Consider the following 11,675-nt stretch of genomic DNA (forward strand, 5'->3'; position numbering starts at 1 on the left):
TGACCGTCAGACCGTAAACGAAAAAGGCTGGAATCCGGGCCAAAACCTGGGGGGAAGGTCGGGTAGGCTGTCGTCCAACTACGGCTAAGACTATTTGGCAGTTGTTCCGATGCGGGGAAAACGGGCCATCCAGATGCAAGCGAACCAATGGGTGAGAACGACGATAATGAACAAGGCGTGATCTCGTGTGGTGGTCAGCAAGAAGAAACAAACAAGCCCCGACAAACCTGGCAGGTGATGGGTGATGGAGGATCCCGGGGAAAGAGGGCCTCGACCAGGATCAGGGGGCGGCAGGCAATTGGGCGAACAAGCATTTCCCCCGCCTTTTACTCCACAACGGCCGGTCGAGCGACTAGAACCAGAACTCTCGCCTGCGCCGCTTTTTTTTCCCTTCTCCTCATTGCCCCAGTCATCTCTTTTCTCCCTTCCACGGTCCGCCGCGGACCGGATCTATCACTTCACACGCTTTCTGTCGTTTGCTCGCCGGTCTCACAATGGATGAGCCATCGAAAAAACGGCTGAGAACGTCACATGCAGTAAGCGACCATCTCACCACACGAACCGTACTCTCGGGTCGAGCCCCCCCGTCATATGCAGGACTGACTCGGGAACTCTTGTCACCCGTGTGTAGTGCGACATCTGCAGATCAAGAAAGATAAGGTGGGTCCTGTCTTTTTGCTTCTTTTCCTCCAGCCACTCTCGATAATATCCATGCTCCCGTCCGGTCGTCGTCGTATGTAATGTAGAGGAGGGAATCCATCGCCACCATGGTCGTCGCCGGCGAGGTAGGATGGAGGAACGGGTTGAAAAGGTCTCTCAGTTGGATGAGACAATGTATACTTATGTACCCTTGACTAAACATACGAATGTCTTAGATGCGATGGTAACCAACCATGCCAAGCATGTCTCACTTCGAAACAACTGTGCTCCTATGGCTCCGAGGCCAACACGTTAGTCTCGTCCACTTTCCCAGTGACTCTTGTGTATACCAGGCCGTCCTAACAGTCTCGCCAAGTCGGGGCAAGAGTGACCTTATTCTCGAGGGTGTCTTGAGAGTCGAAGAACTCCTGCAAAAGATGAACATGAACTTGTCTCTGGTATAAGCGACCCCTTATGAAAGATTCCCCGGTTGACTCTTTATTGACTGGGATCCAAGCCTTCGCCTTCTACAGCCTCCAGATCAGTTCAGAGTCCACTATCGCCAACAGCACCTGATCAGTCTCAACGGAGCATGTCGACTGAGGATCTCCGGCCACCCCCTCACCAAAACAACCTGGAGAATGCCATCCTTGACTCCTTGCACAACTCGACGACTGAGTCAATACTCTCCTGGTCGTACTTTGACTCGTTCCCAACCATCAGGCAGAACTACGTCTCCATCTTCCAACTGGAGCAGTCACGGCCAAGCCTACCAATGCGGACGAACTCCATGTTCCCCTATCTGTCGTCCGTCGACCTCGAGTCCATCCTCAACTGCTTTCAACGCGGGGTGAACTTCTGGTATCCTACGCTGTCCCTGAACCAACTGGACTCTGTACGGACTGCCGTCTCCCAAGGACTCTTGGAAAGTACCGACACCGTGGCGAACTGCTGCATTCAGCTCGTCATGGCCTTGGGTTGTGCAAGCGGAGTCGTCAGTGGCTTGGTAGGGGCGGAGGACATCGTTTCGTCCAGGGAAGAGGCCGACTTCAAGAACTCCCGCCGGGCTATGGCCGAGGTCTATTTTGACGGCGCGCTCAAGGCCATGAACGTGGTGCATTCCGAGATGAGTTGTAACGCAGTACAGTCTCTATTCTTCGCGGCGTAAGCATCCCCCCTTCCCCATCTCAGATGGTTTCTAACATGATGTTGTAGACTGTACTTTGCCTACTTGAGGAGGCCCTTGCAAGCTTGGAACTATATTCATGATTGTGCTGCGAAGTGCCAACTGCTCCTGTCGTATCCTCCAGTCAACGAACCGATAGAGAATCAGGAATGCCTACGACGGATATTTTGGGCTTGTTATATCTTGGAAAGGTATGTCTCAGCTGGGACCTATCGCCTAAGATGTGCGTGTACTGACAAGGTCCCTCTTTATAGCGACTATCTTGCCGAGCTCTCGGCCCTTCCCCAGAGTGGAGTTGCAAGGATAGAGTCCTCCATACCCCTGCCCGGGAGCTATTCCACCCATCAAGACCCAGACGAAACAGAGCATGCATCATTGTACTTCCTCGCCTGCATATCGATGCGCCGGTTGCTGAACAGGGTGCATCAGTTGCTGTATGCACGTGACTCGGGGGCAGCAACAGATCCAACGAGATTCCCGGCTATTGTCACCGAGCTTGACCACCAGCTTGACGAATGGCGCGACGTTCTACCTCCGGCCTTTCGGTTCAACATTGACGATATGACTGGGTATCCGAGTGAGTGTGGTGGCTTCCTGAGACAGCGCTACCTCACCTGCAAGAGCGTCATCTTCCGGCCCTACCTCGCCTGGCTCCTGGCCAACGGCCCGTCGGACACGGCAGGGGCCAGTAGATCCGAGATCCTGGGCCGGGCCAAGATCTGCCTGGACGCCTGCACCTCCCACATCCTGGGGCTGACGGGCTTCTCGCACACGATCCTGGTGGACACGTGGATCTGCGTGCTCTCGATGGCGACGGCCATGATGATCCTGCTGGCGACGTGCCACTCGCTCCGGCAGATCACGCAGCTGCGGCACGACATCATGTCGACGGGGCCGCACCTGCGCAAGGTTTTCCGAAGGTGGCAGGAGGTGCTGGGCACGCCGGAGTCGCCCAGCGTGGAGCAGGGAATGCGCATCATCTACGAGACGGAGCGGCTGATGCAGAGTGTGGGGAGGTCGGGCAACGTGACTGACGAAGAGGTGGATGTGGCGGCGTCTATGTGCGCCATGACGCGAGAGTAGCTCATGATGCATGCATGGCGGCATAGAACGGGCTGTAATTTAGTGCATAATGGACAATCCTTCATACATACTTCCTTACGATTTCACGCTAGCACACAACAAACCTCTTGTAATTGTACTCTCCCCGGTCCGGGCCCGGGCCTATGCAGGAGCATCGTAACTGAACTAGAATCGAACCATGCTGCATGTAGCTCAGCATCAGCCCATTAGTGGTGGTAGAGGAAGGATCGGCCCAAACTATCTGCACTGAATCGACCGGACCGAGACACTGTCTTTGCGCTCTTTGGCAGCGCGGCTCCGACGTCCCCGGGGGTGGAACCGGCTTGTGGGTCTCGCAGGTAGCCACGTGGGGCAACTTTCTGGGGACCAAGAATAGACGCGAGACGGGGCGAAGAGGGGTAAAGATAAAGCTACAGAGGCCTTTAGCCGGCCATGACCGGCAACATGACACTGAGCAAACATTGATTTGTTTAACAACTGGTGTTTTCATACGACGATATCATATGTTGTCTCACATTTATCCGCTCTTGGTACTAGAGGCAATGGAACAAATAGTAACGCCTCACTTCTATCACGTGGGGCTTGCAGTGTTACTGTTAATTACTATGTAGCAAATACGCCCAGCCGAGTTGCTTTGGCCGCCAATTACCGCTGCTGCCCACCTCCAAGCCCAAACGGCTTGCTGCGTACCCCCACGATGCAACATAGAGGCTCCATGCCTTCTCCACCCTGATCTTGTTCTCCTCTCTCAGCCACATGTGTACGACCAGGGGTAGCAAACCGTGAACCTTGACGCGAGGTCTGGTTTATCCCCCAGCTCGGGGCTCAAGTGTACTTCACTTCGACGTATCTGTTGCACTTCGTTCCAATATTCTCATCTCTTCTCCAGACTGGTCTTGGCCCAAGCTTCAAAAAGAATCGAATACTTGGGTATTCCGCCAGCACTCACAGCAAGACTTCTTGTAATTAAGTTGTTATCTCGAGCTACTCTTTCAGCGGGCAGCCTCCTATTCTTAACCCAGCGTGTGCGGGACAAAATACGAAGAAAGAGCCGCCACCAGCGCAAAAAGGCTGACTGGACTGGAAGACCCCGACTTCTCCTGAACCGACACAATATGGCGTCCGAAGGCCCCAAGCCAGACTATGCCAACTTGGAAGTGCTGGAGCGGCACCGGCTGCCGACCCGTGCTTTCTGGATCCCCGAGACCTCCGTTCTGCTGAACGGTGAGTGGGACTTCCACTATGCGGAGAGCCCCCTGGAAGCCCCGGAGGTCGGAAGCGACGAATTGGCCAAGGCGGACAGCTGGTCTCGCATCAACGTCCCCGGTAAGTCACGCGCACCGAATCCCTGATTTGAGTATCACATAACCCACTAACACACCGATTCTAGGACACTGGCAACTGCAGGGCCACGGGCGACCGCACTACACAAACGTGATCTACCCGTTCCCGGTCTGCTCCCCAAACATCCCTACGGAGAACCCGACGGGTACGTACAGACGCACCTTCAACGTGCCCAGCAGCTGGGATCCCGAATCGCAGCTGCGGCTCCGCTTCGAGGGCGTCGATAGCTCTTACCACATCTGGGTCAACGGCGCCCTCGTGGGGTACTCCCAGGGCAGCCGGAACTCGGCCGAGTTCGACGTTTCGTCCCAGGTGAAGAGGGGCGGCGACAATGAGCTCGTGGTGCAGGTGTACCAGTGGTGCGAGGGGTCTTATATTGAGGATCAGGATCAGTGGTGGCTTTCTGGTGAGTATTATCCAGGCATATGACGATGCTCAACTGTTGGAAGCGTTCCTTTTATTAACTATAGTGCTAGGGATCTTCCGGGACGTCTACTTGCTGGCGTTCCTGGCAAGGCCAGAATTGAGGACTTTTTTGTCAAGACTGATCTGGATGGCGACTACAAAGATGCAACTCTGAAAGTTGAATTGACCTTTGTCAGGGGCCGAGGACCATGAGGTTTCGTGCGTGCTACGTGACGGCTCGGAACAAATTGCTTCAGTCACCAAGAAAGCAAACGACGCAAAGGATGCCGTCCTCACTATCGAGATGCCCATTTCCAACCCTAACAAATGGACAGCAGAGACCCCTTATCTGTACAAAGTGGAGCTATCCCTATCGTCAGGAGGCGACTCCAAACCCTTCCAGACCATCGCCCAAAACGTCGGCTTCCGCAAAGTCGAGATCAAAAGGGCCTCTTCACCGTCAACGGCCGCCGCGTCCTTCTGCGCGGCACGAACCGGCACGACCACCACCCGCGCTTCGGCCGCGCGGTCCCGCTCGACTTCATGCGCGCCGACCTGCTGCTGATGAAGCGCCACAACATCAACGCGCTGCGCTCGAGCCACTACCCGTCGCACCCGCGCCTCTTCGACATGGCCGACGAGCTCGGCCTCTGGGTCATGGACGAGGCGGACCTCGAGTGCCACGGCTTCTACGACGCCGTCGCGCGCCCCCAGGACATCCCCGAGGAGATGGACTACGAGGCCCGCAAGGCCCTGACGTTCCCGCAGAGCGCAAAGTTCACGTCGGATAACCCGGACTGGACGGCGGCGTACGAGGACCGGCTGCACCAGCTCGTGCAGCGCGATAAGAATCATGCGTCCATTGTGATCTGGTCCCTCGGCAACGAGGCCTTCTACGGCCGCAACCACGCGGCCATGTACGACCTCGCCAAGCGGCTCGACGATACCGGCCGCCCCGTCCACTACGAGGGCGACGTCGAGGCCAAGTCGGCCGATATGTACTCGTACATGTACCCGAACATGGAGCGCCTAACGAACTGGGTCGAGACCGTCGGTGTGAACGCGGCGGACGGCTCGTTCGAGAAGCCCGTCGTGCTCTGCGAGTACGCGCACGCCATGGGCAATGGGCCGGGATGGCTCCAGGACTATCAGGACATGTTCCGTAAGTACCCGCGCCTCCAGGGCGGGTTCATCTGGGAGTGGGCGAACCATGGCCTCTGGAACGAAGAGGGCGGGTTCTACGGCCACGGCGGCGATTTTGGGGATGAGCCGAATGATGGGACGTTTGTTATGGATGGGCTGTGCAATAGTGAGCATAAGCCTACGCCGGGCCTTACGGAGCTGAAGAAGGTCATTCAGCCTGTCAAGTTCGAGATGGAGGATGGGAAGGTGTTCATCACGAATGAGTATGACTTTGTGGGGTTGGAGCACTTGGTGGCGACGTATAGGATCGAAGCCCTCGGCGAGGAGTAAGTACCGAAAACCCCAGCTTGAGACCTGACCTCTTGGAGATGTCACTTGGCTAACCCACGATTCAGGGCAACATTGCTGCAGTCCGGAGAACTAGAGATCCCCCAGGTCCAGTCATGGACCAAGACGGAACTCCCCTTATCCTACGACCTGACCAAGTTCAGCACCGCCATCGGCGAGCTCTTCCTCACCATCCGCTTCGCCCTGCGCACCGCGACCAAATGGGCCGACCCCGCCCACGAAATCGCCTGGTTCCAAACCAAGCTGGGCAACGGCGCCCCCTTATCCCCATCCTCGCTCGTCGCCAACACCAGCACCCACAACAACAACCTCGGCACCGGCAGCGGCCCGCTCACCGTCCGCGACGCCCGCACGACCTGCCAGGTCGCCGGCCCGGGCTTCGCGTTCGTCTTCGACCGCGTCCGCGGCTACCTCGCGCGCTGGACCGTCGCGGGCGGCCGGCCCTCGTCGAGGCCGACCCGGCGACCCGGGCCGCGCTCTTCCCCAGCTTCTGGCGCGCGCCGACGGACAACGACCGGCCGGGCGATTGGCCGTACTGGCGGCACTACGGCGTCGACGCGCTCGCGTCGCAGCTGCGGTCGTTCCGCGTGACGGCGCCCGAGAACGACGGTGACGGCGGCGGGGGCGCTTCGTCCGCGTCGAGGCGCACACGTACCTCGCCCCGCCGATCCTGGGCTGGGGCTTCGATGTTCGGGCTACGTACACGGTCACGGAGGCGGGCGTGCTGCGGGTTCGTATGAGGGTTAGTCCGACGGGGCCGGCGCCGACACATATTCCGCGGCTCGGGCTCGATGTGCGGCTGCCGAAGCGCCTGGATCAAGTCCGCTGGTTGGGGCTGGGACCGGGCGAGTCGTACCCGGACAAGCGCGGGGCGCAGCGGATGGGGGTCTGGGGACCTGCTTCCGTCGACGGGGGAGGATCTGTTCGTCAACTACGACGTGCCGCAGGAGAACGGGAACCGGATGGGGAGCCGGTGGGTCCGGGTCGGGGACCATTACGGGGCGGGGATCAAGGCTACTTTGGCTAAAACCGGCGAGGAGGAAGAGGGCGGCGGGTTCAGCTGGACTGCGACGAGGTACAGTCCCGAGATGCTGGAGAAGGCGAAGCATCCGTGCGATTTGGTGGCTGCCGACGCGACGCTGCTGAACTTGTCTTACAAGGTCGCGGGCGTGGGGACGGCGGCTTGTGGGCCTGGGGTTAGGGATGACTTGACGGTCAAGGTCCGGGAGGAGGAGTTTGAGTTTGTGCTTGAGAGTACAGTCGGTTGAGATGAGTCCACTCTTGGTTTGCTTGGTCATGTAGTCACGAATATCTTCGCATAATTCGATTGCTTGATGAATGAATTTACGCATAACAATTCTTGGGTTGTATTTGAACCCCTTTGAAGTCCATGAAGAGATTACCACTCAACTTGGTGTATACGTAAGATTGATCGCCCCATGATTCAGGGGCGTTGGTTTACATCATGATTCTATGAAGGAAACGACCCTTAATGGAATAATCTAAACCGGTGTGGCCGTCGTTTGGAAGTAGCCTCTGGCGTCTTGTTGGAGTTGTTCCCGGTTGCCGCCATTCCTTGCTCATCATGTGCCCTGCGAGCCGCCCACAAAGTCGCCGCTCACGAACACCACGAGCACTGTGGCATATGCTGCACAAGCCACAAATATATCTGCCCGCCTAGCTTGGGTCATGAGCAGTATAGCTCCTGCGAAGACGAATGTGAAAAGTACGATCAGGCCCAGAGTCAACGCTGGGTAGGATGACGCCATGTGGTAGAGCGCGAATATCGGCGCAATCAACAACATGGCAGCTGTGAGTGTAGAGATGAGCAACGCCACCAGTCGAATACGCTGATCGGAGTAACGCCTGACTCGGTTCCGGGGGAGGTATGAGGTTGTGTCATTCTGATACTGAACTAGAATTAGTGGCCTTTCAATCCGAAACCGTCGTGAGCAGTATTTCTTAAGGAGATATGTCAAGGGCTCTGATGCATTCCTGGTTTGTAAAGTTGCATAGTCCGATGACTGGATATGCAACGTGCTCATGCCCTGAGGATAAAGGTTCGAACTGGCTCCTGTCAACGTCGGGTGAGTGGAATTGGTGTGTGACGGGTCATTGACAGGCTTATGGAAATACTTCGAGATTGCAGTCATAGCCTGCACTGATGGACGGGCCAGTGACAGAAGAGTCAACTCCTGTATTATAGCCTATCGATACTCTTTCAGCGTCGTCCGTAGCTCCATGGCGAGGTCCATCCGCTTTTGCGCTCTCTTCTTCAAGGTCGTTCTGTGGGTTTGGGGGTATTAGGGTATAATACCTTCTTTTGAGTCGATATGTGTTGGGTTTGCTCAGTTTTGAGTCACTTGCTTCTGCTGGCCTGCGCTGGTATGAGTCGAAAAGCGGGGGAAAAAAGAAAGAAAAAAGTACTCTATACTCGCCGTATACCGCCAGGTAGAGAGGCATGGGTATATATGTTCTATCGTAGGATAGCTACTAACAGATAAACAGATATCTACGTATGCTGAGATATGATCCGGGAAATTAAATCGTTTGGGGTTCTAGCTGTTTGGGGTCGGGATTCATGGAGAACTACTTCTTCGACGACGAGGAGTCGCTGCTGTCGGACCTGATCAAGGACAACCTGCACTGCGACGATCGGTCGTGGCGGGCGGCGGCGCGGCTCATGCGGCTGGGGGCGGACATCGACGTGGATACGCCTTTGTTTGTGGCGGACGACAAGGTATCGCGGAGGCGTCAGTGGACGCACACGTTTGCCAGAGATTGGCCGGAGGAGCTGAACCGCGACTGGCCTGACTTGCTCCAGTCCCTATGCGACCGTGAAGATAGGATGAATATACTCCTGGCGGAAACAGGAGAAGGACGACCACATGAGCTAAAGCAGAGTTGCAGCTTGTCTAAGAAATATGGTATTCACTGTATTAATCCCTTTAGGGATACCTGGTACCCTTGGTAGGCATCTAACAGACAGGCAAAGGGCAACCCCCTCAAACCTGGGGAAGCAGGTCATTATGAACAATAATATCGTACAGTTCCATTTCCATTCAAGTCAGCTATCTGGGTCATGTCTCATCGTGTCGTACCATTATTATTACACCATCATAACGTCTTCCTCGCTTCCCTCGGCCTCGGCCTCACCCTCGCTGTCTATTTGCAAGAACTTGTGGGCGAGGGCTTCTTCGGCGCTGATGCGGCGACTGGGGTCCAGATCCATGCAGCGGCCGAGGAACTCGACGGCGCCCTTCTCCTCGTCTGTCAGCTCGCTCTTGCTGTCCTTGCTGCCGTCGCTGCGGCACGTGCTCCACAGCATGATCTTCTCGAAGCTGAAACCCTGGGCCCCGATACTAGGGATGTTCGTCTCGAAGACGCAGCCGTGCAGCTGTCCAGCTTGGCGCATGCGCTTCACGCCGAATATGGTGGCGATCTCGATCATGGCCTCGACATCGTCGGTGCTGTTGAAGAAGGGGAAGCGCTTGCAGAGGATGGTGAGCAGGATGACGCCGGCCGACCAGATGTCGATCTTGGTCGTCTGTTCTGTGCATTTGAACAAGACTTCGGGGGCGCGGAATCCTCGAGTACCTGCGCGGTTGGCACGCCGTGAAGGACGAGTGTCGTTTTTGGGGTATCCGGGCTGGGGTCCGGCGTGTGACGCATTGAGGGCGTACGTTGCCCGGATCTTCTGTCTACGGGACTCTTGATCCAGGTGACAGAGACAGGGCTTATGATCCACGCCTTCTCGCTCAGCCAGACCAAAGTCTACAAGCACACCGCGTTGCTTTTCTGGGTCGTAGAGAAAGTTGGTGGGCTTGATGTCTCGGTGAAGGATGCCCTTTTCGTGCACTGCGGCCAAAGCAGTGAATAGAGAGCGGAAATAAAGCTTGATGTCGGGAACAGTCATGTTGGGGTAGTATTTCCGGAAATCCTGGTGTCGGAAATAAGGTAGGATCGCCAGCACCTGATCGGAGTGACGGAATGCTGTGATGAGGGGACACACAGAGGGTGACTCGCGGAGGTCGTGGAGCAATTCCAGTTCGTTGAAGATGCGTGTAGGGGAAGAGGTGACGTAGATCTTCTTTATGGCCACGAATTTCTTGGGTCTTCGTGAGGGGTTCGATCTCGAGTTGGATCGTGAGCTGGATGATGTTTTGAGCGGTGGCGGCGCCTCCCACTGGTTATCCCTGGCATCCAGGTCCCAGCTGTTGTTGTAGCGGTCGTAACGGACGTCTTCTGCTTTGTAGACGGTCGAGAAGGTGCCTTCGCCGATTCGCTTGATTAGGCGGTAGTTGTCTTTGAAGGCGGGAAACGTGTAGTTGAGCTTCTCCATGTCTTGTTGGACAGTGAAGTCGACGGGCTCACTGCCATCTGAGGAGTCCGACTCGCATCCCTCTTCCTCGTCCAACGGCTCGTCCTCTTCTTGGTTCTCTTGATCCTCCTCGTCCTCCAATTGTTGCTGAGCCTCGTCCGCCTCCACCTCGGCTTCCGCTTCCGCTTCCGCCTCCAGGTCCTCTGCACGTTGTGTTTGACTCTCTTCGGTTTCGACGTCGGACAGGTCTGTCGGGTCGTCCTCGTGGATTTGGAAGGGTTCCTTCGGCACCCGCCGTCGACTCATTGTGGCAGCCATGTTCCAGACTGCTGGTGGAGCGATGCGGCAAAACACAGCTCAGCCCGTTGAAGATCAGCCAGATCCCAAATCCACTCTATCCCGACTGGCCGTATATCAAGATGGTTCGCCCTTCACATCCAACATCTACAAATGCGACAAGTACCAGGAGAGACAAGCCGGGATGCCAGTGGTGCACTTGTAAGGTTCTTGAACTCTGAACTCTGGAAAGTCGGAGTTCCAAGTCAGGAGATGGTGGAGTGGAGGGAGGGCTAGCAATATCAATCAATAAGTGCAAGCAGAATATGGACAAGGATGAGGCATTGACCGAGAAGAGAGTCGACTTGCTTAATTGATTTCTCGGTCAGGGAGTCCGTCTGTTTGTTGTTATTGCTTCTTTGCGACTGGATTGGGTGGGCACCGAAGGAACATTGATGCACAGAGGCCGCGGAACTTGGCCCGCGACGCGCTTTGCAGCTGGTGCTTTTTGCACTGGAGGCCAAGAGGCTAAGAGGTAAGTAAGTACCTCGCGGTACCCAAAGCCATTGGAAGTCGGTCACTCAGAAGGTCATCTTTTTTTATGGTGGGGGTTCAGCTAAAAGAGAGCAAGCGAAAGGAGGAACCCGCCAGCTGCCACTGCGACTTCCCTGTTGGGCAGAACCCAAACAAAAACAAATCCGTTGCTAGAGGGGGTCCAGCATCCAGCAGCTTTGTGCTGGCAAGATGTGCAAGTGGGAAAAGAAACAAACCCACCTTTTTGCATTGGCATCACAACATCCCCATCCCGCCGCCAATTGTCCACGACGACATATACGATACGACTAGACGACGACGACGACGATAACCTCCGCCAAAGGATACCCACGTAGCGAGGGCGGATTGTTTTGCGCCATTTCTTCTTTTTGATTA

At 56.1% G+C, this 11,675-nt stretch overlaps 5 protein-coding genes across 5 annotated transcripts; 3 read left to right on the forward strand and 2 right to left on the reverse strand.

Moving 5' to 3' along the window:
* Positions 1 to 494: 494 nt before the first annotated feature.
* On the forward strand, positions 495 to 2,908 carry PG997_005776 (uncharacterized protein; the record flags this gene model as incomplete). The annotated part of the gene is made up of 6 exons (XM_066810091.1): positions 495 to 536; positions 632 to 660; positions 876 to 950; positions 1,016 to 1,097; positions 1,157 to 1,803; positions 1,855 to 2,908. The coding sequence occupies 6 exons, from the start codon at positions 495 to 497 to the stop codon at positions 2,906 to 2,908; spliced, it is 1,929 nt and encodes a 642-aa protein (XP_066669014.1).
* Positions 2,909 to 4,023: 1,115 nt separating this feature from the next.
* Positions 4,024 to 7,416, forward strand: PG997_005777 (uncharacterized protein; the record flags this gene model as incomplete). Its single annotated transcript, XM_066810092.1, has 8 exons — positions 4,024 to 4,234; positions 4,299 to 4,658; positions 4,855 to 5,075; positions 5,105 to 6,126; positions 6,196 to 6,574; positions 6,601 to 6,735; positions 6,792 to 7,070; positions 7,096 to 7,416. 8 exons carry the CDS (start codon positions 4,024 to 4,026, stop codon positions 7,414 to 7,416), a joined length of 2,928 nt encoding a protein of 975 aa, XP_066669015.1.
* A 315-nt stretch (positions 7,417 to 7,731) lies between these two features.
* PG997_005778 (uncharacterized protein) lies at positions 7,732 to 7,953 on the reverse strand (the record flags this gene model as incomplete). Its single annotated transcript, XM_066810093.1, has 1 exon — positions 7,732 to 7,953. The coding sequence occupies one exon, from the start codon at positions 7,951 to 7,953 to the stop codon at positions 7,732 to 7,734; it is 222 nt and encodes a 73-aa protein (XP_066669016.1).
* Positions 7,954 to 8,729: 776 nt separating this feature from the next.
* PG997_005779 (uncharacterized protein) lies at positions 8,730 to 9,122 on the forward strand (the record flags this gene model as incomplete). Its single annotated transcript, XM_066810094.1, has 1 exon — positions 8,730 to 9,122. One exon carries the CDS (start codon positions 8,730 to 8,732, stop codon positions 9,120 to 9,122), a length of 393 nt encoding a protein of 130 aa, XP_066669017.1.
* A 135-nt stretch (positions 9,123 to 9,257) lies between these two features.
* Positions 9,258 to 10,775, reverse strand: PG997_005780 (Cell cycle serine/threonine-protein kinase hsk1; the record flags this gene model as incomplete). Its single annotated transcript, XM_066810095.1, has 1 exon — positions 9,258 to 10,775. One exon carries the CDS (start codon positions 10,773 to 10,775, stop codon positions 9,258 to 9,260), a length of 1,518 nt encoding a protein of 505 aa, XP_066669018.1.
* Between the last annotated feature and the right edge of the window lie 900 nt (positions 10,776 to 11,675).

The sequence above is a fragment of the Apiospora hydei genome (genome assembly GCF_038363865.1).
Source record: "Apiospora hydei strain CBS 114990 chromosome Unknown utg000005l_segment0_segment0, whole genome shotgun sequence".
NCBI classification, from domain to species: Eukaryota; Fungi; Ascomycota; class Sordariomycetes; order Amphisphaeriales; family Apiosporaceae; genus Apiospora; species Apiospora hydei.